The sequence below is a fragment of the Trichosurus vulpecula genome, chromosome 2, assembly GCF_011100635.1.
Source record: "Trichosurus vulpecula isolate mTriVul1 chromosome 2, mTriVul1.pri, whole genome shotgun sequence".
NCBI classification, from domain to species: domain Eukaryota; kingdom Metazoa; phylum Chordata; class Mammalia; order Diprotodontia; family Phalangeridae; genus Trichosurus; species Trichosurus vulpecula.
Window position 1 is genome coordinate 351,983,950 of NC_050574.1, and position 23,698 is coordinate 352,007,647.

General features: G+C 40.6%; 1 protein-coding gene across 1 annotated transcript in view; it reads left to right on the forward strand.

The window, feature by feature from the left end:
• Positions 1-23,698, forward strand: part of MORC1 (MORC family CW-type zinc finger 1) — a 175,100-nt gene that overhangs the window by 25,190 nt on the left and 126,212 nt on the right. Inside the window, exon 8 of the mRNA XM_036744120.1 lies at positions 15,989-16,114. Coding sequence (XP_036600015.1) covers positions 15,989-16,114 — 126 coding nt within the window. The remainder of the gene's footprint in view (positions 1-15,988; positions 16,115-23,698) is intronic.

Sequence of the window (23,698 nt, forward strand, 5' to 3'; positions counted from 1 at the left end):
CTTGCAGTCTGGATTCTCTTCCCGCAAATCAGCTGAAACTGTTCCCTCCAAGGTCATTGGCGATTTCTTTATTGCCAAATCCAGAGACCTTTTCTCACCGATCATACTTCTGTGACCTGTCTGCAGCGTTTGTTCATCACCCTCTTTTGGATATTCTTGGGATAGCCTCCTCCCTAGGTTTTTGTGACACTGCTCCCTTAGGGATAGCCTCCTCCCTAGGTTTTTGTGACACTGCTCCCTTAGGGATAGCCTCCTCCCTAGGTTTTTGTGACACTGCTCCCTTAGGGATAGCCTCCTCCCTAGGTTTTTGTGACACTGCTCCCTTAGGGATAGCCTCCTCCCTAGGTTTTTGTGACACTGCTCCCTTAGGGATAGCCTCCTCCGTAGGTTTTTGTGGCACTGCTCCCTTAGGGATAGCCTCCTCCCTAGGTTTTTGTGGCACTGCTCCCTTAGGGATAGCCTCCTCCCTAGGTTTTTGTGGCACTGCTCCCTTAGGGATAGCCTCCTCCCTAGGTTTTTGTGACCCTGCTTTCTTATGGTTCTCATCCTACCCGTCTGACCAATCCTCAGTCTCCTTTGCAGTGCTATCATCAGTGTTCTACCCTCTCTGTATGGGCATGGGCCTTTTCTCCTCCTCTCTCTTGGCAATCTCATCAGCTCTCATGGGTCTGTCTCTATGCAAATGACTCCTAAATATAGATATTTACCCCACATATCTCTCCACAGTTCCAGGCCCTCATTTCCAACTCTGTACTTAACATTTCCACCTAGATGTTCCATTGGCATTTCAAATTGAAATGCTCCAAATTGAACTCATTTTTCCCCCAAACCCACCACTTCTTAACACCTCGATTTTTGTGCAGGGCACCACCATTCTTCTGATCACCTGTATTCACCGTCTAGGAGTCCTCTTTAACTTTCTGATCTCACTCACCCTTTTCTCTCCAGTCAGTCGCCATGTTGCTTCTACCTCTACAACATGTATTTCTAACATCTACTTCTTCCACTTGTCTCCCTTTCCCCCCAATATATACACATTCATACCACAGCCACTGTCTTTCAGAACTTCATTGTCTTTCATCTAAACTATTGCAATGGAGTCCTGTTTGGTCTCCCTTCCTCTAGTCTTTCCCTTCTCCATTCTCTATAAACCTGCTAAAATGAAATTCCTAAAGCACAAGTCAGTTCTCTACTTAAGAAGATTCAATGGCTCCCACTTGCCTCAAGGCTCTCCATTTCCTCTATTTGGAATTTAAATCATCCCACACTATAGCTCCAACTTCTCTTTCTATTAAGATTGTTCATTCTAGCCAATTTTACATACTTGCTCTTTTCCATACTTGACATTGAATTTCCTGCCTCCATTTTATTAAATGGAATATTCCCCCATTTCTGGAATGCTCCCCCTCCTCATCTCTGCCTGTTAGAATCAATAGGTCAGTCACCAAGCATTTAGCTCCTGTCAAGGCCGAGCTTAGTGTCATCCCCAACAGCAGGCCTCTCTTGATTCTCCCAGTTGTTAGTCCCCACACAAGCTCCAAAGTTTCAATTCTTGTTCAATCATTTTTAGTTATGTCCTACTCTTGGTGAGTTCATTTGGGGTTTTCCTGGCAACATACTAGAGTGGTTTGCCATTTCCTTCTCCAGATCATTTTACGGACGAGGAAACTAAGGTAAATAGGGTTAAGTGACTTGCCCAAGGTCAAACAGCTAGTAAACGTTTGATTCCAGATTTGATCAGGTCTTCCTGATTCCTGGCCGGGTAATCTATCTATCCACTGGATCACCTAGTTACTTTGCAATTAATTTGTACATTTTTAAAAATTTGCTTGCCTGACACATAGTAAGTACTTAAAAATTCGTGTAGTCCTAGTAAGATATAAGTTCTCCTAAATGTGACTGTCTTTTTTGTCCCCAGGGCCTAACTAGCATAGCTCCCTGGATGTGCCAGGCTTTTTACTCAATGCTTGTTTGACTGATTCAGACTGAAGGGAGGTCTTTTGTGGAGAGCACAGGACTCTGTAGTTGACCTGGTTTTACTTAACATTTTTATCAGAGATAGATGAAGCCAAAATGGCATGCTTATTTAGCGTAACGATCTGAAGCTAATATGTTAGATCACAGATCTAGGATCCAGAAATACCTCCACTGCCTGGAATTCTGGGCTGAATACAGAAAGATGAACTTGAACAAAAAGACCAGGGAATTATCATAAATTTAAAACTCAATATACTTTAACGGTACAGTGTAGAAGCCAAAAAAATTAATGTAACATTGGGTTGCATAAGTAGAAATATAATGTCCAGAAGGAGATAGATAGGTACTCTTAGCATTGTGTTCTCCCCTGGTCAGACATGTATCAGAGTTAGATATGGTTGTATAAAGATACAATGGCATATTGTGTGGCTCATTTAAGAAGGGACACAGATGAACAGTTTTAGGAAAGTGTGATTGGAATAATGAGGTGTCTCAAACCCATTTCATATTAGAATTGGTGAAAAGAACAGGAGATGTGTCACCTAAAGAAGACTAAAGGGAAATTAAGCTTTCTATGTTCACATGTCTGAAGGATTGTCCTATGAAAGAGGATATGGGGCTTCTGCTCAGCCTCAGGAGACAGAACTCAGTTTATGGGGTGGAAGTTACATGGAGATAAATTTTAGATCATTATAAGGAAGAGGTTACTATTAATTAGAACTCTCCAAAGATTTGAATGGGCCACCCCAGGAGGTAGTCCTTTCCCTGACACTATAGGCCTTTAAATGGTAACTGGAAAACCACTTGTCAGAGATGTTGTCACACAGTTTCATGCTTTTGGAAGTGGTTGGAGTAGAGAACCTTTAAAAGTCCCTTCCAATTCTGATATTCTCTAACTTTGTGATAGACATAGAATACAGTGAGTCAGATGACTTTTTTTTTTCTTTTTTCTTTAAAAAAAATAGTGGAGTCTTATCTAGACCTATTTAAAAACAAAAGAGAAGGAGCCAGTGGAGAGGGAGAGACTGAAGTTAGTGGAGAGCCAGGATGGGGATGAATGGGAGAAAAAGGGAACAGGATTGGAAGGCATAGGTTTTAGAAAGGAGATAATATAGCTTTTCCTCTGTTACAGGAAGCAAAATGGGAGATACTTTATTTTTTTCAAAGTGATTTCTTCTGGCTATTTTTTACATTACCCTATTAGGTGAATTTGTATTATATTTATTTTATAGTTAAGTTAATAGCTGGAAGGAAGGAAAGAAAGAAGGAAGAGATAAAAGGGAAGGATGGAAAAAAGAAAGGAGGAGAGGGAAAGAAGAAAGAGAGGGAAATAAAGAATGGAGGGAAGGAAGAAGGAAATGAAGGAGAAGGGGAGGGATGTAAGACAGGAGTGAGGAAGGAAAGAAGGAAGGAGGAAACAAGCATTTATCAAGTGCCAGGCATTGTTCTAAGCATTGGTACACAAATACAAACAAAAATAAGACAGCCCCCGTCCTCAGGGAGCTTATATTCCAATCCAGGAGGACGGCACATATGCAAAAGCAGAAAAAATGGAGGTGGGCCGTGGTGTGGAGGTAATGATGGTACTTGGCACAGCGGCGTGGTTTTGAAGTCATGAGAATCAGGAACAGGGCCAAGAGGAAAATGAAGGCAGGCCGAGCTGGGCTTCTCCACAAAATGGAGGCTTTAAGAGTTAATTCATCAAGAGGAGAAAGGAGTGGGCCTAGTAGAGAGATGTTTCATAGTGAATAGGCATGGGGATGGTAGGCTGTTCCAGAGAAAGGAGGTTCTAGGCTCCCAGGGAAGTTCCACTATGAACCAGCAGTTAAGAGGAGGCATGGTTTGGAAGTCAGGAAAGTCAGGAACAGGACTGGGAGAGAAACGAAGGCAGCGAGTAGCAGCGTGGAGAGTAGGACCTTAAGCCCTAGATTATTGAACCTGCTACCTAAGCCTTACATGTCACCACTTGCTGGAAACTGTTGTTATAATTAATATATGAAATTGCTGTGCAAAAGTAGCATTAATAGAGCGTATTGAGATAGCCTAATATTTTGAGTATGTGGGCCTCCCTCAGTTGAGTAATATGGGGCAGGGGAAGAATTAGAGAAATTACTTGCTTTTCTAATACTTCATAAAAGCCTAATCAGTGTAACACAAAGGTGAATACTAATTGCAGTAGATTTATGGGGTTGATTTTTGTGCTTTTTGATGGGGGAGGGACTAGGAGGGGGCTGGTGTGGAAGGAACAACTGTCCACCTGCAGAAGTTCTGTTTGAATGAGTATTGTTCCATGCCTCTGCTCCTGTAGTGATCTTGGTTTGGAGAATTAGTTGGCAGTCAAGCCCCAATACAAAGTACAAAAGGTGGATTATTCATATTTTCCACTCACTGGGATTTTTAATTATTCATATACTTAGACATTTTTTTCAATCTGCAAATAGTGGTCTTAGGGGAATCAAAGAAAAGGGTTAAGGTAGCAGGACAGGGCTTCCTGCCGCATTTCTAATCCAACAACGTGTTTATTTGGCCAATTAAAGAAAATTATAAGAAAAATACAATTTAAGATATTTGGACGCAAAACAAGTTGGCTTCCTTTCCTGTCATAAATTTCATTTACTGTGTTTAAAAAAAAATTTACATAAGAAACAAAGTAGAGGGGATTCCTTCGTTCGGAAGGTATTTGTCGAACGTCCCCTTTGTGTACATCACTGTCTTTGGTTCTGTTGAGGATGCAACGTGTAGCCATGTATAGCTTCTTCCCTCAGGGAGCTTCCTGTCTGTTTAGGTCGTCAAGGAGTGACGAGGCACACGAGGCAAAATCAATACGAGTTTAGAAAGCGGTACAAGACAAAAATAAGAAATATCATAAGGCAGCATCTGACACGTGACAGATACATGTAGAGACAATGAGTGCTCTTGGTTCAGAGGAGAGTTAAAGTGGCCATGGTGGGTTCGTGTTGTTGAGGTGTTTCAGCCTTGTCCGACTCCCATTTGGGGTTTATTGGCAAAGATACTGGGACTGGTTTACCATTTTGCTCTCCAGCTTATTTTACAGATGAGGAAACTGAGGCAGACAGGGTTAAATGAGTTGCCCAGGGTCACACAGCCAGTAAGTGAGTTCACATTTGAACTCAGGTCTTCCTCACTCCAGACCTGGCACTCGCTGCACTATGGTGCCACCTAGCGGTTGTAGTTCCATAGATTTAGTTCAGAGGCCACCTAGTTCAATTCTCCTCCCTAGCCACCTTTTCTTTTCTTTTTTCTTTTTAAGAGGAGGAAATTGCTGCCAGGGGAGAGAGAAGTAATTTGCCCACGGGTAGTAAGAACCAAAGCAGGATTTGAGCCCAGGTCCTCTGACTCTAGAGCTAGCACTCATTCCACTGTGTCAACCTGAAAGATATAGGACTTAAGCTAGGCTTTGAAGGACAGGTAACACTTAAATGTGTTGAGAAGGAGCATGTTGTGAAGTTAGTGCTCACCGTTAGACCGCGAGCTCCCTTTTTATCCTACCCTTTCTTTATATCCCTGACTCTTAGTACAGCACCTGGCACACACATGCAGAGGCTTAACGAATGCTTGCTGATTTGAAGTTTGAAGCCAGATTGTGGAGAACATGGCAGACTTTGGAGTTTGGATTTAATTGTGCAAGCATCCAGATAGATTTCAGGGAGCTAATTCTAATTGTGTTTATTATGTAATGTTTGAACAGTGTTCTTTACTTTTTGAGAGTTCGGAGGAATAGTAATTATCATTAACACATAGATATCATTTTAAGGTTTGAAAAGTTATATGTTTGTCTGTGTATACACAGACACAGACAGACAGACACACAAACACACAGATACGCACAGTATACCAAAAGTCCTAGCACAACTTTAAGCCAATCTCCGACACAGATGCTATTAAGGTTTCAGGAGGGATTTTGAACTCAGCTCTTGCTGACTGCATCCGTAGAGTTCATTGGTCTATCTACTACATGTCTTGTTCAGCTTGAGTTTCTATCAGCAGTCTTAGTCCCAGACTGGGATGGAACCCTGCTACTCATTTCTCCGCTAATGCTAATCCATCCATCTGTAGCTTGGGAGCAGAATTTTTTTGGACAACCACGTAGCTTTTATTTCCTGGCTTGTGAGAAGTGGGGGAACATGCCGACTTGTGCCTATAGTTGGGGTGGGTGCTGTACATTGTGGAGTCTGAGTGGGAAAGTAATTCCTGATTGGTTCTTCCTTCGGAAGCTTTTTAACTTGCCTTTTGTGAGGGCTCTGTTGTATATCCAGGGACCCCCACAATCTCCCTAAACCTTTTTGTTTTTTCATGAGGAAACAAGAACTTCTTCACCTTCAGACAGTCTACATTTATTTTTTTTTTCTTCATTGTCCCTTGCCTCCCAAATGTGTATGTGGCAAAAATCGAGCTCATTAAAAGCCATATAATTTGGTAGACTGAGTTATGTGTTTTGGTTCATCATCTGTTTAGCTGCCCACCCGGGAGAGATCAGCACACAGTTTCACCTCCATGGGACTCAGTTGCCTTATCTATAAAATGGGAACATTAGACTTAAGTGATTTATAGGGACCTTTCCAGCTCTTAAATTCTATACACCCCATTTTATAATGTTGAAGCTGTCTGACACATATATAGCTTGCCCAAAAACAAAAAAAAAGGTATATCAGCATAGCATAACACAGCACATTTAATTCATTAGGAAGCTTTTAATGCTGAAAAAGTTTAGCTGCTTGGTTCCAGTTCACCATGGTTTTCATACTTCTTGTAAAGCATGTAACCACCTAGCAAAACATGCCATCAAGAAATTACGACAGGCTGGTCATGTAAGTTTCAGAGATTTGTAGCAGGGCAGGCTATCCTGCCAGCTACACCGACTGTAAGGTCACACGTAAGGGGGCTGATCTGTTCTGCCCTGATATGCCGATGGTAGGGACGCAGACCCTCCGAGAGAATACCGAGGTACTGAGTAAAGAGGGGCCCATGCCAGTTTAGTTGTGTAAGTGTAGATATATTAGGGTTTGTTAGGTTAATTGGGTTGTTTGGGGAGTTTACTCACAAGACCTAGTCCTTGGTGGCAGGAAGGCAAAATGATATAATGGATGCCAGCACCAACCCCAGGCTGGGTCAGATATTATATAGAAATAGAACAAGCAAGGCATAGTGCCAGGGATGGCTCAGGGTCACATGCAAGTTTTCCCATGAGACAGTTGGAGCTTCTTTTGCTGTTTACATTTACCCAAGGTAGTTTACATCCTCTGTGGAGTCTCAGGTCACATTCCCACTCTGGCCACCACTTATAGTTGGGTGGTGAGGGTGAGGTAGGTGGATAGCTGGTGTGAGTGCTGCCTTCTCATATTAGGAGAAACCAAGGAAGCCTCCTTCATGTTGGGAGTTTATAGGAGGGCATGAACAAAGATCTCTCCCGGGTGGGCAGTCATGGATGGGTTGTGTATTGGAGGGAACTTCCAAATTGATGAGATCAGCAAACTACTCAAGTATTTGAGAATGGGGGCGGGGCGGGGAAGGGACAGAATTGGGTTGTATGGTTTTTTGTTTGTTTGTTTAAACTAGAGCTGCAGCATTCCTAAATATTTGATGACTTCCAACCTTCTGAATTCTTTGTCAGCTAGTGAGAGGGTTAAGTAACAGACATGAGATTTCATTGATATAAGGAACTACTAGGTGGAGAAACTCCCTGTAATATAGATTGGCACTTTTTTTTTCAATTTATAGTCATAAAGTTGCCCAGAACACTGAGATATGTCAGATTTCTTCCTCACTTTGAAATCCATTCTCCATACACCATGCCACATCACCTCTCATTGTAGACCAATAAATCAAGGACAATTAGATAGTAGAATTTAGGTCCCTTGTCTAATAGAGATCTGGATGCACAGAATGGACATAATAAGCAATATAAAAATATTAACTGCTTTTACTGTTGTTAACAATATTGACAATAACTAGCTGTGATTCTGTAATATGTGTATAGCTCAAACTTGTCATTTCTTAAATAGATCTCTTTTGGCCTTGTCTAAGGCGAGAATTTTGAATGGTTCCAAAAAGTATTTGTCATAGTCAAATAAAGAGTAGCTAAGAGTAGAAGAAAATTATTTCATACCAGGTCTATCACATACTTTTGATTACTGTGTTTACCTTTTCTGCCCCAACTTGTATTTTCTTTATAATAATTCCAGTTGGTGAAATTTGCCCATTTCCTAACTCAGACCACTCTGAATGTGTTGTTCTATTTGAAATGATATCCAGTTAAATTGCTGTTGTAATAATGCTGGAGACCCTAATGCCAATATTAAAATGCCAAGGACAGAAGGGATGCCTGGCATTATTACTAGCATTTCCATTACCACCTGTCCCCAACCCCCACCCCTTCTATTGAAGAGCTGACTCCAAAACCAATATTTCACGCTATCTAAAAGCTAGGAGGACCAGTCTTCTAACAGCTACCTGTCAGAATGCCGTGGCATTTCCACACTAGCAATACAGAAAAAATGCATTATGGAAGGGATAATTTGACAGCTAACTGTTAGAAAGAAAGTCCTTTTAGCTTTCAGAGAGTTTATGAAGCCAGCCACTTCTTAAACCACAGAGGAGTTAATTACCCTAGAAAGAGAGTGTAAAGAACCATAGAGCTGTAGCTAAAGCCCTCATGATATTCCGGGTTTTTGTTGTTGTTTAGTAGTTTTTCAGTCGTGTCTGACTCTTTGTGACCCCATTTGGGGTTTTCTTGGCAAAGATTATCATTTCCTTCTCCAGCTCATTTTACAGATGAGGAAGCTCAGGCACCCAGGGTCACATAGCTAGTAAGGGTCTGAGGCTGGATTTAAACTCAGGTTTTCCTGACTCCTCACAGGGCGCTATCCACTGTGCCACCTACCTGCCTGTTCCAGGTCTAAAAATGTTCAAATTTTAGAAAGCTTGTTATCTCTAGTTTCCCAGTGTTATGGTCATAAGCAATGTGTATTAGCCTAAGAAATGTCCAAAATCAAGGGTAGGGATTGGGATTTGTGAGGCCAAGCTGTTGCCAAGACAATCCAGGGGACCAAGTATCATGTGTGACCAGGTGTACTTGGGCAGGCGTGGTAACTTAAGGGGCTCCTGGCAGGAGTTCCACAGGGGTGCTGCAGAGGATTTGGCAATCCCTTGTCCTCTGTGTATACATGCGTACAGGGGTTCTACCCCATGCTTATTTCACAAGGAATCTTTCAGCACTGAAAATGTTTAGCTCCCTCAGCCCCAATTCACTGTAGTTTTAAAGTTTCTCAATGTGTTCCTAATTTTATGAGACAAAAATAATTCCTTCCTTCCTTCCTTCCTTCTTTCCTTCCTTCCTTCCTTCCTTCCTTCCTTCCTTCCTTCCTTCCTCCTTCCCTCCCTCCCTCTCTCCCTCCTTCCTTGCTTCCTTCCTTCCTTCCTTCCTTCCCTTCCTCCTTCCTTCCTTCCCTCCTTCCTTTTTTCTGTCTTTCCTCTCTTCCTTCTGTTGTTTCTTCCTTTCTTTGTTTTCTCCCTCCCCCTTGTTTCCTCCCTTCCTTCTTTCCTTCCTTCCTTCTGCCTTTCTTTCTTTCTCCTCCTTCCTTCTCTTTCTCTCTGTCTTCCTTTTCCTCCTCCTCCTTTTTCATCTCTCTCTCTCTCTCTCTCTCATATTCTTCCTTCTCCACAAAATATAACTCTTTTTTAGGATCAATTCTACATCTGCCTCTAACAAGTCTTAAGCCTCAGAATTGTGTAATTTACAGTTCCTGTTATAGGTGGTGTGTTCCTGCTGATTCTGAAAAGAGTTCCTTTGTCTACATGGGAACATGTCATTCTAGTTTCACAAAATTGAACTTTCAAGCTTGTTTCAGCCAGAGCCCAGTCTTGGGGTAACAGTCTTTAGATTAGGATGCTCCTGAGTCATTCTGCTCTGCTCTGAGACTTTCTTAGCAACATTAAAGCAGGTAACCATCGTAATGACTTTAACGAATCATCATCGTCGTCATCATCACAAAAAACTATTTTAAACCTTTAATGTTTATAAAGAAATTCACAAAAATCATTTGATTGGACCCTCACAACAGCTCCTATTATCCTTATTCTGTGAATGAGGACACTTGAGGCTGAGTGAGGTTTAACAGATGTCTTCTGTGTCATGCACCTGGTAAGGATCTGAGGCTGGAGTCAAATGTCCGTCTTGACTCTGCGTCCAAGCGCTCTACTCACTCCACAACCTCATTGCCCTAATTATTTCTTTATGATGTTAATTTCATTAGCTTGTCAATGAAAGAAATCTACCCAGTAGTTACTAATATTATAAGTCATCGTCGTGTTAAGATTTAGTGAAATGGAACACATTTTTCTTAACTGATTACATGGCCTGCTTCTGGTCGCCTTGGAATTTAAAACTGTAGCTGGAGCTCATTTTTTTTTCCATTTTACATACAACAATAATAATATCTAGAATTTATATAGCGCATTCTTGTTTGCAAAGTGCTTTTCCCATGTTATCTCATTTTATCCTCTCACTGGTGCTAGGAGGTGAGTGGCAAACTGAAGTTAGAGATATAAAATAATATATTGAGTATATAGTTAGCTTAGACTGTATGGACAGCTGCAAAGACACTGTCTCTCTAAGTGACATTTAGAATTCTAGAACAGATGTTGACAATCACTATGACTTGAGCCCTTTGAAAGATCTTGATTTCATTGGTGTGGCCGACTCCCCCCACCAGTGCCTATTGCGATCCTCCCAGGTATCAATGGTTCGTGGGTTGGTGTGGCCAAAGGGTATGGAATTAGATCAATACTTGATGGTTCTGTGCTGTGGTCAGGGAATTCAGGTAAGAGCCCTCCTGCATCCATGCAGGTTACAAGTTACCTGTGACTTAGTGAATGAGTTCTGGGAAGTTTGTCTGAGGCCCAGTGACTTGCTTAAGGTTATACTTTTACTAAGTGTCAGAGGCAGGATTTGAATGTAGGTCTTCCTGACTTGAAGTCCAGTACTCTGTCTATCTCACCACACTGCCTCTGGGGGTGTGGAATAATAACTTCGTAATTCAGACGATCTTATCTAATAATACATTTCTGAATGATGGACTTAGGCCTTGCTTCAGCTAGTGTTTTCTTTCTCCACACTCTCTTGTTCTTCCCTATTGGTCATCTGGATTTTGAACTGACCCATCCTTCTTGTTCCTTTGTAGCATTGCATTCACTAATCTGTCTTTCAACCTGAAGGCCTCCAAATCCAATAACTAGGGCTTGACTCCTTCCTCTGTAGTCTGGGGTCTACCGTCAAAATAGCAAGGAGAGAAGGGAAGGGGCAGGTAGCTGGTATAGTGGATAGAGTACTGGGCCTGGAGCAGGAGCATCGGACACTTACTAGCCAGGTGACCCTGATTATTGACTTAGATATTCCCTGAAATAATAGAATGCTCTGTTAAGAGGAACTTTGAAGAAAACTATTGGTGGATATTACCACTGGTGCTACATACTAGAGGGGAAATCAGAACAGGTTGGTTCTAACCATGTGGTCATCAGGTCCTTGAATCTCAATTTATGAGACATGCTTGAAAGAATTATAGTCGTAGCCTCTGCCTTTGGACTTCTGGACATGAAAGCCTGAGGCTCAGCCAGCATTGTGACTGCCTGCCATCCCATAAGGAGCTGAAGTGTGTGAGGCAGGACTCCAGTCATTGAAGGATTGGGATACCAGACAGGGAACCAGTACAGAGACCCAAGCATGGCAGGATTAGGCAGCGAGTCACTGGACTTGTCACAGCACTGGAGCGTGGGTGGGGACCTGACCATAAGGAAGAGGACAGCAGCAGCAGCAATAACCATTATTTATATTAAGCTTTATGCTTTTAAAATGCTTTACATACATTCTCTCAGTTGTTGAAATTGGGTTTCAAGTTCAGAAACACTGATAGCTTGTGAATTTGATTCTGATCCATGGCCACCATGATTCTTCTTTTTCCCTTCGCTCTGTTGTTCGGTCATTACAATTGTGTCTGACTCTTCATGACCCCATTTGGGTTTTTTTTATAAAAATACTGCAGTGGTTTGCCATTTCCTTCTCCAGCTCATTTGACAGATGAGGAATCTGAGGCAAATAGGGTGAAGTGACTTGCCCAGGGTCACACAGCTAGTAAATGTCTGAGGTCAGATTTCAGCTCAGGTCTTCCTACTCCAGGCCCAGTACTCTATCCACTATACCAGCTACCTGCCCCTCCCTTTTTCTCCTGGCTATTTTGACAGCAGCCCCCCAGCTACAGAGGAAGGAGTCAAGCCCTGGTTATTGGATTTGGAGGCCTTCAGGTTGAAAGACAGATTAGTGAATGCTGTGCTACATAGCACTGTGCTCGCAACTCTCCCGAACCCCATATCCTCGTACATTATTATTGTAGGTAGCATGGCTACTAGCACGTATTTATCTCCTATCTCTCTATTAAGCTTGTTAGCTTCTTGATAATAATAATAATGATGGTAAGTAGCTTTTATAGAGCACATTTTATCCTCCCAACAACCCTGGGCGTTAGATGCTATTATCATCCACATTTTCCAAATGAAGGAACTGAGGTGATCAAAGACCCCTTGCCAAGGGTCATGTAGCTAGTAAGCAGGTGAGGCTGGATTTGAATTCAGGCATTCTGACCCTAGGTCCAGCGTACTGTCCACTGTACCATTAGGTGCCTTGAGAGCAGAGGACCAATTTTAACCACTGCCATCCTCCACAGTACCCAGCATAGTGCTTAAAAGTGGTAGCACATAGTAGGCACTTAGTGAATGTTGAACTGAGTTGCCCGAGCCTCCCAAGGGACTTCTAGATCCCAAGTTGCCCCGGGACACATTAGTTCCTAGATTCTGAAGTCTGAGTGCCTTCCCCAAGGATATAAGGACAGAATGTTGATTCCTACTACATGTCCTGGAAGTGGTTTCTGTTCCCCTGAAGTTACTAGAGAGCTTTTCAGATTTCTGTTGAAGTGAAGAAAAGATGGAATTTGAAGAAGTACCAATCATTCCCTTTCCTCTTTGGGAAATTTGCTGGTTGGGTCCTTCTGCATCCCTCAAGACCAAATACCTGGTTAAGGTCTCCATGATCAGTCATGAAGTTTCATGGCTGCATTCTTAAGCATCTGTGCTCTTCTCATTGGGTTTTATTATGTGATACCAGGGTATAGCTTTTTACAAAAAAAGGGAAAGGGAAGAAAATGGGAATAGGGAGGAGAGGGGGTAGACCCAGAAAGCAGAATGAGACATTTTTTGGACATGGTATTTTGTTTAACTGTATTATGGGGGTTTTGTTTTTCTTTGTTCTTCCTCAGTAGGGATGTCGGTGGGAAGGAGAGAAAAGAAATTTTTCTAGTAAGAGAAGAAGGGGGGGAGAGAAAGGGAAGGGGGGGGAGGGAGAGAAAGAGAGAGAGAGAGAGAGAGAGAGAGAGAGAGAGAGAGAGAGAGAGGGGAAGAAGAAGAAGAAAGAGAGAAAGAAAGAAAAGAAAGAAGGCATGCCCCTATGAAACCTACTGCTGCATTCTCATGGGGCCTACTGTTTCTTGGAACCTACTATATCTCAAGATCAAGATAACCAGAGTAACCCCTTTAAAGGTATAGACAGGTTTTAGAATAATGTCAGACAATGATATGAAATTGTTGCTAAGTAATATTTGGAAATGAACTTCCTTATTGCCAATGTGTGCCTAAATTGACAAGCTATAAAGTAGTGCAGAGTGTTTCTAGCGGATGCCCCATCTGAGCTAACTTAGGAACACAATAAAAATCACGGCTTTGAATGATTATTAGCATAGTGTTACCTAGCAATGCCATAGTTATGGCTGGAAGAACCATTTTCATTACTTTGAGTGGCTTGTAACTTTTCTCTTAAACTACTTCTTTTTGTTGACATTTTGCTTAGATATATTTTAAACAGATGAAAATCTGGTTAGCTACTTCATAGTTCAGAAATGGAACAAGTTATGAAATTTTAATTAGCTCCTTTTTTTCCTGCATTCTGATCATTTCAACTTTGGTTGTATTCAACTTCATGTAGGTCATTTAAATCAACCAACATGTACTTATTAAGTATCTGTTATGTGCTAGGTTTTGTGTTAGGTGCTGTAGAGCAGGAGAAGGTTGTGTTTGTCCTTTGTTTTCAAAGAGGACCATGGCATCAGGGAAATGATGATATGACTGGCAGTTGACTTTGATTTGAGTGAGGGAGGGCTGTGCAAGGCCTCCAGCCTCACTTTCTCCTCCAGAGCCATCTGGATCCAGTGACCAGGTATTTGTCAGGATGACTGGAGATGACCCAGGATGCAATGGGAGATCTTGGCCTTTTTAGGCCAAGGCCTTTTCATGTACTCACTTAGAGTGAGATAACACCCATTCAGTGAATAGGCCTCTTTAAGAAGTGAGTCAAGTGATGGCCCCTTTAATTTGAAAAAAAAATAAAGCTGGGAGGGGAAGACCCTCAGGGTCACTGTTCCAAAGAGAAAAGGTTACCATTGACATTCGCTCTAAGCCAGGAGGGCCCAAAATCCAGCCATTAAGTGGAGCCTGGGCAGGGACCTATTGTGGTAAGGTTTTGTGAAAGAAGATGAAAGAAAGGGGGGGGTGAGGGAGAGAGGAAGGAAAGGAAAAAAAGAAGAAAGGAAGGAAAGAAGGAAGGAAGAAAGGAAAGAAAGAAAGGAAGAAAGGAAGGAAGAAAGAAAGAAATCTAGCCTGTAAACCCCTCAAGTTAAGTGGGCAGCTTCTGGCCATCAAAATTTATCTTCCTTTAGAGAGGAGAAGTAGAGGGAGAGGACGAGCTGAGTTACCCAACTGGAAGGAGAAAAAGAAGGAAAGAAAGAAAGGGAAAGAAGGAATGAAGGAAAAAAGGGAAGAAAGGAAAGAAGGAAGGGAAAAGAGAGAAACAGTGAAAGGAAAGAAAGCAAAAGAAAGAAGGGAGGGAGGGAGGGAAGAGAGGAAAGGGGAAAGGAGAGAAGGCAAAAAAGGGAGGAAGAGGAAAGGAAAGGAAGGAGAAAGAGTAAAGAAAGATAGGATGGAAGGAAGAAAGGAAAAGAGAAAGGAAGGGAAGGAAAAAGGAAGGAAAGTAGAAAGGAAGGGAAAGGGGAAAGGACGGAAGGGAGAGAGTGGGGGAAGGAGAAGAGAGGGAGGGAAGAAAGAAGAATAAAAAAGAAAAAGAGAATCACTGCTTATAAGGCACTTATGTTGAGGAGACAAGATATACATGTGCAAAAATATACATCACAGATATAAAATGGATGAGTACAAATGTATATAAAGTAGTAACATATGAGATAGATTGGGAAGGAAAGGCAGGTGGATAGAGAGCTGGCCTGTGAGTCAGGAAGACCTCTGCTCCTCTGATACGTCATTATGTGGGTCAAGGCCCCAGGCAACTCTCTAAGATGCTATTAATTCCTGATCTACATTGGTAGACTGAGTTTCTTCCCTGGGGGTTCCTTAGACCAGTGAAATAAATCATAGGTACAGATCTTAGTCCTTTATATGACACATGTTGGGCAGAAAATGCAAAAATGCCCTGTAAGGGTGCATGTAAAAGGGGGGAGGGGCAGATCTTTATGCCTTAGTGGCAGCTGAGCCACTGGAAGGTCACCCTCAGTCCAGCCAAGTTTACTCTGCTCTGGTAGACATTCTACCCAGAACCAAACCAATCATTCCTTCATGGAATGCTAGAAGTTTCTTACCCAGAATCGGATGACGGTTCGCTACAGAAGTTCAATAACAGTTCAAATGTGAATGCACCATTTATCATCTGTGCCATGTTAGACATTTAGAGGGCCACTAAACGAAATATTGGAGAATTATAGAAATGGCTCATGTTTGCAGCACCATTAGCCAAATGCCTCTTTAATGCACTGAAGCTTCCCGTAGTGACCTCTGTAAACTCACACAGCATATTCCTTTATTACACATCAGATTTTTCTCTCTTCTCCAAGTGATGTTCACATTACCCCCTCCACATTATGGTCTTCAATGTTTTATATTCCAGTCTCCCAGAACGATGGTCATTCAGAGCCTACACATCTGTGTTGTATTTTGACCCCCGGATGAGGATATTCATCCAGACCAAAAGAGTTCAAACCAAGCACCTGTCTTACTGCCTCTACAGACCCAGGTAACTCCATTTCCTTCAAATTATCTTCATAGAGATTTTCATTTTCAAACCAATGGGCTTGAAAGCCAAAAAAAATGACATTTTTGTCAAGGTGAAGAAATTGATTTTGATAGCAGGGACCTTTATAATGTAAACAAAATTCAAATTGAATTGGCAGGGAGGTTGCTAAAAAGTAACCATGCGTGGCAAACATTTGGCGGTAATGGTGGTTCAATGGTGGTACTATTCTGGGAACCTATTAAATAAGATAATCAACAGAAGTGAGAATTTGTTTTTTAACTTCAGTGCTTCTCAGATACTTTGGCTGTTGTATGAAAGTCTCATTGAAAGACTGTAATTCTTTTATACATTTCCTTTGTCAGATGCATTTTATATTATGTATGTTTGTGACTATTCCTTTTTTTGGTGGGGGGCTAAGGGGTGGACTTGTGATTTCATTGATAAAGGAAACTCTCAAGGAGGAGAATGTCTCCACTATTGAAATCTAGGCCTGCTCAGCAATTTATGGTATTAGGGAATTGTCTGGGGGCACTGAAAGGTGAAGTGACTTATTATGAGTGCCCCAGGGTCATGAAGCCAGTATATATCAGAGGCAAAATTTGAACGCGGGTCTTCCTGACTGTGAGACCAGTTTCCTATCTACTACACCATTGCCTTTCATATATTTGCAACTATAATACCTGTGTGGTACACTTAATATGCCCTGATAATGTTGCCTCTTGCAAAGGGCATATCTCCCTACACTGTGTCTAGGCTGGCTCATTCACCCCAACCTGCACTCATATTAGCAGCCTGAACTCCCAGAGAAAGACCACCACCATGTAACTACAGTTCAGACTCTCTCAGAATCCTAAGGGTAAATATAGGGTATAATAGTATTTTATTTTCCCCCAGTAAATATAGGGTAAAATAGTATTTTATTTTCCCCCAGTCACATATAAAGACAGTTTTTAACGTTAATTTTTAAAAAATTGAGGTCCAAATTTTCTCTCTCCCCCTCTTATCTCCCCTCTCCCCCTCTTATCTCCCCTCTCCCTGAGACAGTAAGCAATTTGTTATAGGTTATACGTGTTCAATCATGCAAAACATATTACCATATTATTCATGTTGTGAAAGAAGACATAGATCCAAAGGGAAAAAAAACATAAAAAAATACAGAAAGTGAAAAATAGTGTGCTTCAGTCTGCCTTCATACTCCATCAGTTCTTTCTCTGAAAGTGGATAGCAGTTTTCATCATGAGTCCTTTGGAAATGTCTTAGATCATTGTATTGCTAAGAATAGCTAATTCATTCACAGTTGATCATTGTACAATATTCCTGTTACTGTGTACAATGCTCTCCTTGTTCTGCTCATGTCACTTTGCATCAGTTCATATAACTCCAGATTTTTCTGAAATCTGCCTGCTCATCATTTCTTATAGTGCAGTGATATTCCATTACAATCATATTCCACAACTTGTTCAGCCATTCCCCAATTGATGAGCATATCCTCAATTTCCAATTCTTTTTCTCCGCAGAAAGAGCCACTATAAATATTTTTGTACAAATAGGTCCTTTCCCCTTTACCATTACCTTTTTTGAGGGGGGAAGGCAGGGCAATTGGGGTTAAGTGACTTGCCCAAGGTCACACAGCTAGTAAGTGTGTCAAGTATCTGAGGCTGGATTTGAACTCAGGTCCTCCTGACTCTAGGGCTGGTGCTCTACTTGCTGTGCCATCTAGGCGCCCCCCCCCCCATTAACTCTCAAATAGAAAATGGTTACTTAATAGTAAGGCAAAAACACATATAATAGGTACATCACCATTGCTCAATGGAAAGCAAATGCAAGAATTGCCAACATATTACAGTCTACACATAAATCCAAGTCATACTTCCCAATGCACATAGTATTCCAGGGAGAAATTGAGAACACACTTACAGAAACCTAGCAAGAAGACACATAGGACCATCCATGTGCTACTCAGGGCTGCTCACAACTCTGGACTGTAGGCTTTTATGTTCTTGGTCTTTTCATGAAGACTGTACACCTCACAAAATTGCTTATCTTCTCACTGTACCCCTTCTCATCGTCACTGCTTTCCCGTAAGGCAAATCTGCTTCTTTTCTATTCTCTAACTGATGAGGCAATGCAAGTGTCCTTTAATTCACAATCCTTAAAAGAACACTGAGATAGTGTTCCTTCAGGTAGAGAATTGCAAAACTCCTCAAGTTGACTTTCTGGGTAATGCAGACAAGCCCATCAAGGTCTTCATTCAATAGGATATTGTAATTTCAAGTCAGTGTCTTTTAAGAGCAAAACAAAGACAGAACTTTTCTTTTCCCTTGTGTTTCTCCTTATTAAACCAGAAGTAGAGAGCAGTTAGCACTTCTGAGAAGTTATACCTTTTTTAGGCTCTACATGGTGCTGGAGAACAAAAAGCAGAATTTAGTTTTCTAAATTCAATGAGCTTCAAACTTCTTTCAGCCAATCAGCATCTTCTATCACGTAAGCTGAAACCTATCTGTAAACTGACTTCCCTGTAGTAATAATTGCCTCCTGTTGTCTTCATAGTTCAGTTCCCTCCATTTGGGTCTTTTCTTCTGGTTTCTTCAGTGCCCGCAGTGACTCAAGTAAGAGCCTCCAGGCACTCACAATCTATCTTGTCTTTATAAAGTCAAATTGACAAAATCTAATTTTCTGTTAGTTATGAAGTCACCCTGATTTAATCATCTAATAGCCTCTAAATAGTTATTTAATTTACTTTTTAAAATATATTTTAACATCTCAAACTCTAATTGAATTAATCACATGCAAATGAACTGAGGAGTTATAGTGCCCACAAGCTCAGGCATTTCTTCCCCACAACAGGTCCTCTAAGTTTTCTCTTTTGTCCTCCTAATTGTCTGTGTCTCTGACATTTTACTTGAAAATTATTTTTCTTTTCGTGTGAATTTTTTTCAATTTTTTTTTCTCACACAAAAGGCCTCCTTTTGCCCCTTATCAAAGGCAAATTAGAGGGGGAAATACCTTACACCCTTCACAAGTTGACTTTGTACATTTTCTTTACAAAATTTCTTTACAAAATAGATTATTTTCTGCCCCTTTCAAAAAACAACCAAACTTCTTAGGTACAAAAGGGGCAGTACAGTACTCACGTATGTGCATATGTACAAGTACACCGAATTCCTACTTTGATTCCTCTTCAGAGAATGTCAGGAACTCCAGAGACTCAAAGGCCAATTTGGAAAAGTTTCAAATATGGACCAGAAATATATTATATGGATATTGTGTAGTGGAGTTTGGAAGGATTTATCACACAGAGGTCAGCCAAACAGTGGCTGAATTTCTTTTGCCAGACAACTCATAAAACCATCTTCTGGGAGTTGGGGGCTGCTGGCTGTGATTTGAATCATTGAAAGGAATACTCTCCTGGAAGGTATCATAGATATTTGGAAATACTGACATAATATTTAGAAATAATGACATGTCCTCTTATCCACCTAGGGACACATACGTTTGTGTCTGTAAACATAAATGTGTACATATGCTTTGTATATCATTTGATATAGAGAGCTTAATAATGATTTAGTTTGCATATCATAAAGTTTGACCAGATTAACCATGCACGTAGAGCCAAGAAATCATCAGTTTGGCAACTTTGAATGTTTAATGTGCCTTTTTATTATATTGCTTACTTTTTCATAGGAGGAAAAGTCTTTTCCAAAAAGAGTTGATATCCTGGGGCATTTTGATCTCTCATGCAGATGTTAATATTAAAAATTATGGATTTCTGTAGCCAGCACACTGCTTGCACACCAATGGATTTCTCAAAGGCTTTTACCCTTGATTCCTGACTGCCCTGTAGATCATATTTTTAAAAATGAACTCCACCAGGTCTGAGACTTTCCCTATAAATCTGTCCACCCATGCATTAATAAATACCAAAGTGATGTTTCCTTTTCATCAGTTTCATTCTTCTAGGAAGTATCTAGGGGCCCCTAGCTCAATCAATACATTTGATCTTTTCAAATTTAATTATCCCTGTTAGTGAGCTTGGGTAAAAAATGGCTTAAGCTAGTTGGGGAAAAATGCGGATTTATCTCTTTTCTGGGACGAATTGTACGAAATTAAATTTCATTCACTTAAATTACATATATCAAGTGATAGCTGTTACTGTTCCAATACATTTTTTATTTATCTGTCAAAGTGATATTCTTAGATTTATATTGGCAGGAGGCAGGTAGAATGATAATATGGATCTAGTTTGCTAAAAGGAAGTCAAGGAGGTTTTATTTAGCCTCTGCCAATTTATATTGTTCTGTTCAGCAGTTCACATAAGGCATTGTGTTAAGACTGATAATTTGATATCTGTAGCACAAACTGACACCATCATGGGAGCTTAGTTTAGATTTGGAAGGCACTTGAGAGATCATCTAGTACAACCCTATCATTTGACAGATAAAGAAATGAAGGTAATGATTTAGCCCAAGTAACAGGTGGTGAGTGGGTTTTGAACCCTGATCTTTTGATTTCAGTTCTAGTAGTCTTGCCGCTTCTTTGTCTGGTTTTCGTCCTCTTTTTTCCATGGCAAAATACATTACAGCTCTCTTCTTCCCTATTCACAAAATTAATGTTTACTTGCATTTATTTCTGTCTCTGAAATGTTCTCCTCTGAGCTCCAGTGTTGGTAGTTTTGTATTGTATTTTTCAATATTATTTCTGCCCACCCTCCCTTACTCTCTTGCTCCCACTCCTCCCATGTATTAGAGCCTTTGGTTGTTGGCTGTAACAGACTGCTTCAAAAGCTTGGTCCCCAGCGAAAGAAGCGTTGTACTCAACTCCTGGCAGAGATGTCAGACTCAAGTTACAGACTTAGACAAACAGTTTTGGAAAGTTCCACTGGGGAAATTTATATGACTTGACTATGCATATTTATAACTATGGTTTTGTTTGTCTATTTTGTGTTTTTTCCCCCAAAAAAGTTTTTGGGAATTGTGAGAGGTAGAGGGAGCTGGGGACAATCTTTCCCCTTCCTTACTAAAAAGAGAACAGAACACAAGAAAGGCCAGAATAAATCAAGACAAACTAGAGAGTTTTGAAAGTTACATGTTGAATTTATTATATACTTAAGAAAAGCAAGCTCTACACAAAGGGTTCTTAACCAGGGGGTCTCATGAGGTCCATGGATAGATTTCTGGGGTTCTCTCAACTTGAATGGGGGGAGAATGGCATTTTCATTTTCACTAGCTTTTAACTGAAATTTAGCATTTTATTCAATTATTTTAAAACATAATTCAGAAAAAAGGTCTGTAGGCTTTACCAAATCGCTGAAGGGTTCCATCACACACTGCTATGTAATTGAGATTCACAGTTTCATGTACAATCATCATTTTCTGGTCTACTTTTCATATGGAAATGCTAATTTCATTTGGTATATGTTAAATCTAGAATAAATGTAAATTAAAATGGAAGCAGACAAAGGCTGGGTCCAGTAGTTCCTCTCACCACACCTTCGGATACTGGAGTGGAATCAATTGTGGAGGGACTGGGCTGCCAACTAACCTCTTTCAGTTTTTAGGTTAGCTCTGTGAGGAGTTGCCGCTGGAGCAATTTAGACAATTCCATTTTCTTTCATCCCCCTCATTTTAGAGGTAAAATATCTGCCATTTGGGAAGAGCTCTAAAATATAGGTCAATACTCTGGTGATTTTTTTTAAAGGAACTTCCAGAGTCCAGGAAGATTTGTGTTGGAGGGTTGTGAGTGGCCAACTATGACATTTTCAATTAGAAAACTTTAAGTACTGCTTTGCAAACAGACCTTAAAGCCATATGAAAATGAAAGTGATTATCATTGTAAATAGGAAACCAATCCATCGAAATCGTTCCCTCCCAGGTTTCGAAAGATTTAACTGCTAAATCTGGTGGCTCCTTTTTTGTCCTCATTCTGCTTCTCTGCAGTTGTTGTTGGGTCAGCCATTCCTTCTAAAGAAGTGCTCTTTCTTGGGGTTCCATAGACTGTTTTCTCTTCTTTTTCTTCCTACCTACCTGCTCTTTTTCAGCCTCTTTCAAAACAGATATGTTAGGGGTATTTTATTATTACTATTACCCTATATTGTTACTACTATATTACTACAAAACTATATTACTATATTATTACATTACTTATTATTACTATAATTATTCTTATTATTATATAGTACTACCATTACTGTTAGTAAGAATAAGAATTTTAATAAACATTCATACATAATCCATCTTACTTTGACACTGATAACCTAGACACAGTAATCAGTTCTGGAGAACATTCTATCGGGTTAATATTGCTTGTTGTTGCATGGATTTTGATCATGCTCCCTGGTCATGTGTCTTACGTGGTGCCATGCCTGTAACGTCATGCTTGAGCACTGATAAGTGCCTTTTGAGGCTTTAGGGGGTTTTCTAAATTCTTCACTCTTCCACAGGAGTTAGCCCAAGGTACACTTAGAATATAATTCATTTTATGAAAACTCAGTTTGTGCACAACTTTTCAAAAACACATCTGTTTATACAAAGTGAGGGAAACTTATCTAGGCTTTCTCTGTCTCTCTCATCTGTCACTCTTTCTCTCAGAGCAATCTATCTAGATTGCTCTCTCTCTCTCTCTCTCTCTCCATATATATATATATATATTTATATACACCTTTCTCTATCTCTATATGAGAGTTGAATATATATATAATACCCATATGTATATGTGTAAAAATATATACATATGTATATCCACATATACCTATGTGTAAATTACACATGATGTACATGTATACATATGCATATATGCACATATAAGTTTGACACCAAATACACTATTTCTTAAGTTCTAAGTTGGAAGTTCAGATATAGGAGAAAAGGAAGCTGTAACTGAACTTTTTATTTATAAAATTTGATAGATAATGGTAAAGGACTTTAAGTATAAAGTCTCATGAAATTCTTCTGGACAAAATGGTGACACGTGGGCTGGATGGTATCATTATTAGATGATGTCAGGATCCCAAGACAAATGACCACCAAAATAGTCCACAACCTTTGACACAGGCATGCCTGAGAAAATAAAGGATTACGTAGAATGTTTGAGGACACAGCCCTCTCTGACCTTATGACACTGGAGTTGCCCATTGCTTACTTAGCCTCTGGTGATTTTTGCGTTTAAAAGCTACGTGTATATTAAGTACATCCCAGTAGAGAAGTTCTCGCCCATTCCTCCAGCCCCCACTCAAGGGATGCACATAGCCCAAGAGAACATGAACAAACATCCTGGGAAAGCCCAGAGCTTACTAGGTAGCCAAAGTAACGAGGTAACCAGAGTCACCAGTGCTGCACTCTGTGACACGGAGGTCTCACTAGACTTTTTACTGTCTCTAATACAGATAAGTCATAGTAGACTCTAATAGGCCCCAGCCTAGTGGTCTGGGTACTTCTGATTTTAGCTGTTGGGGCTCTCACTAGGACCATTGGCAATAGCGGCTGTGTACGGTCACTCTTGTAGCCACCTCCCCTGCCTTCTTGATTGTGGTCAGTTCATTCTTTGCTGGTAGAACAGCATTGCCCTCAATGTGGTATCAGCATGGAA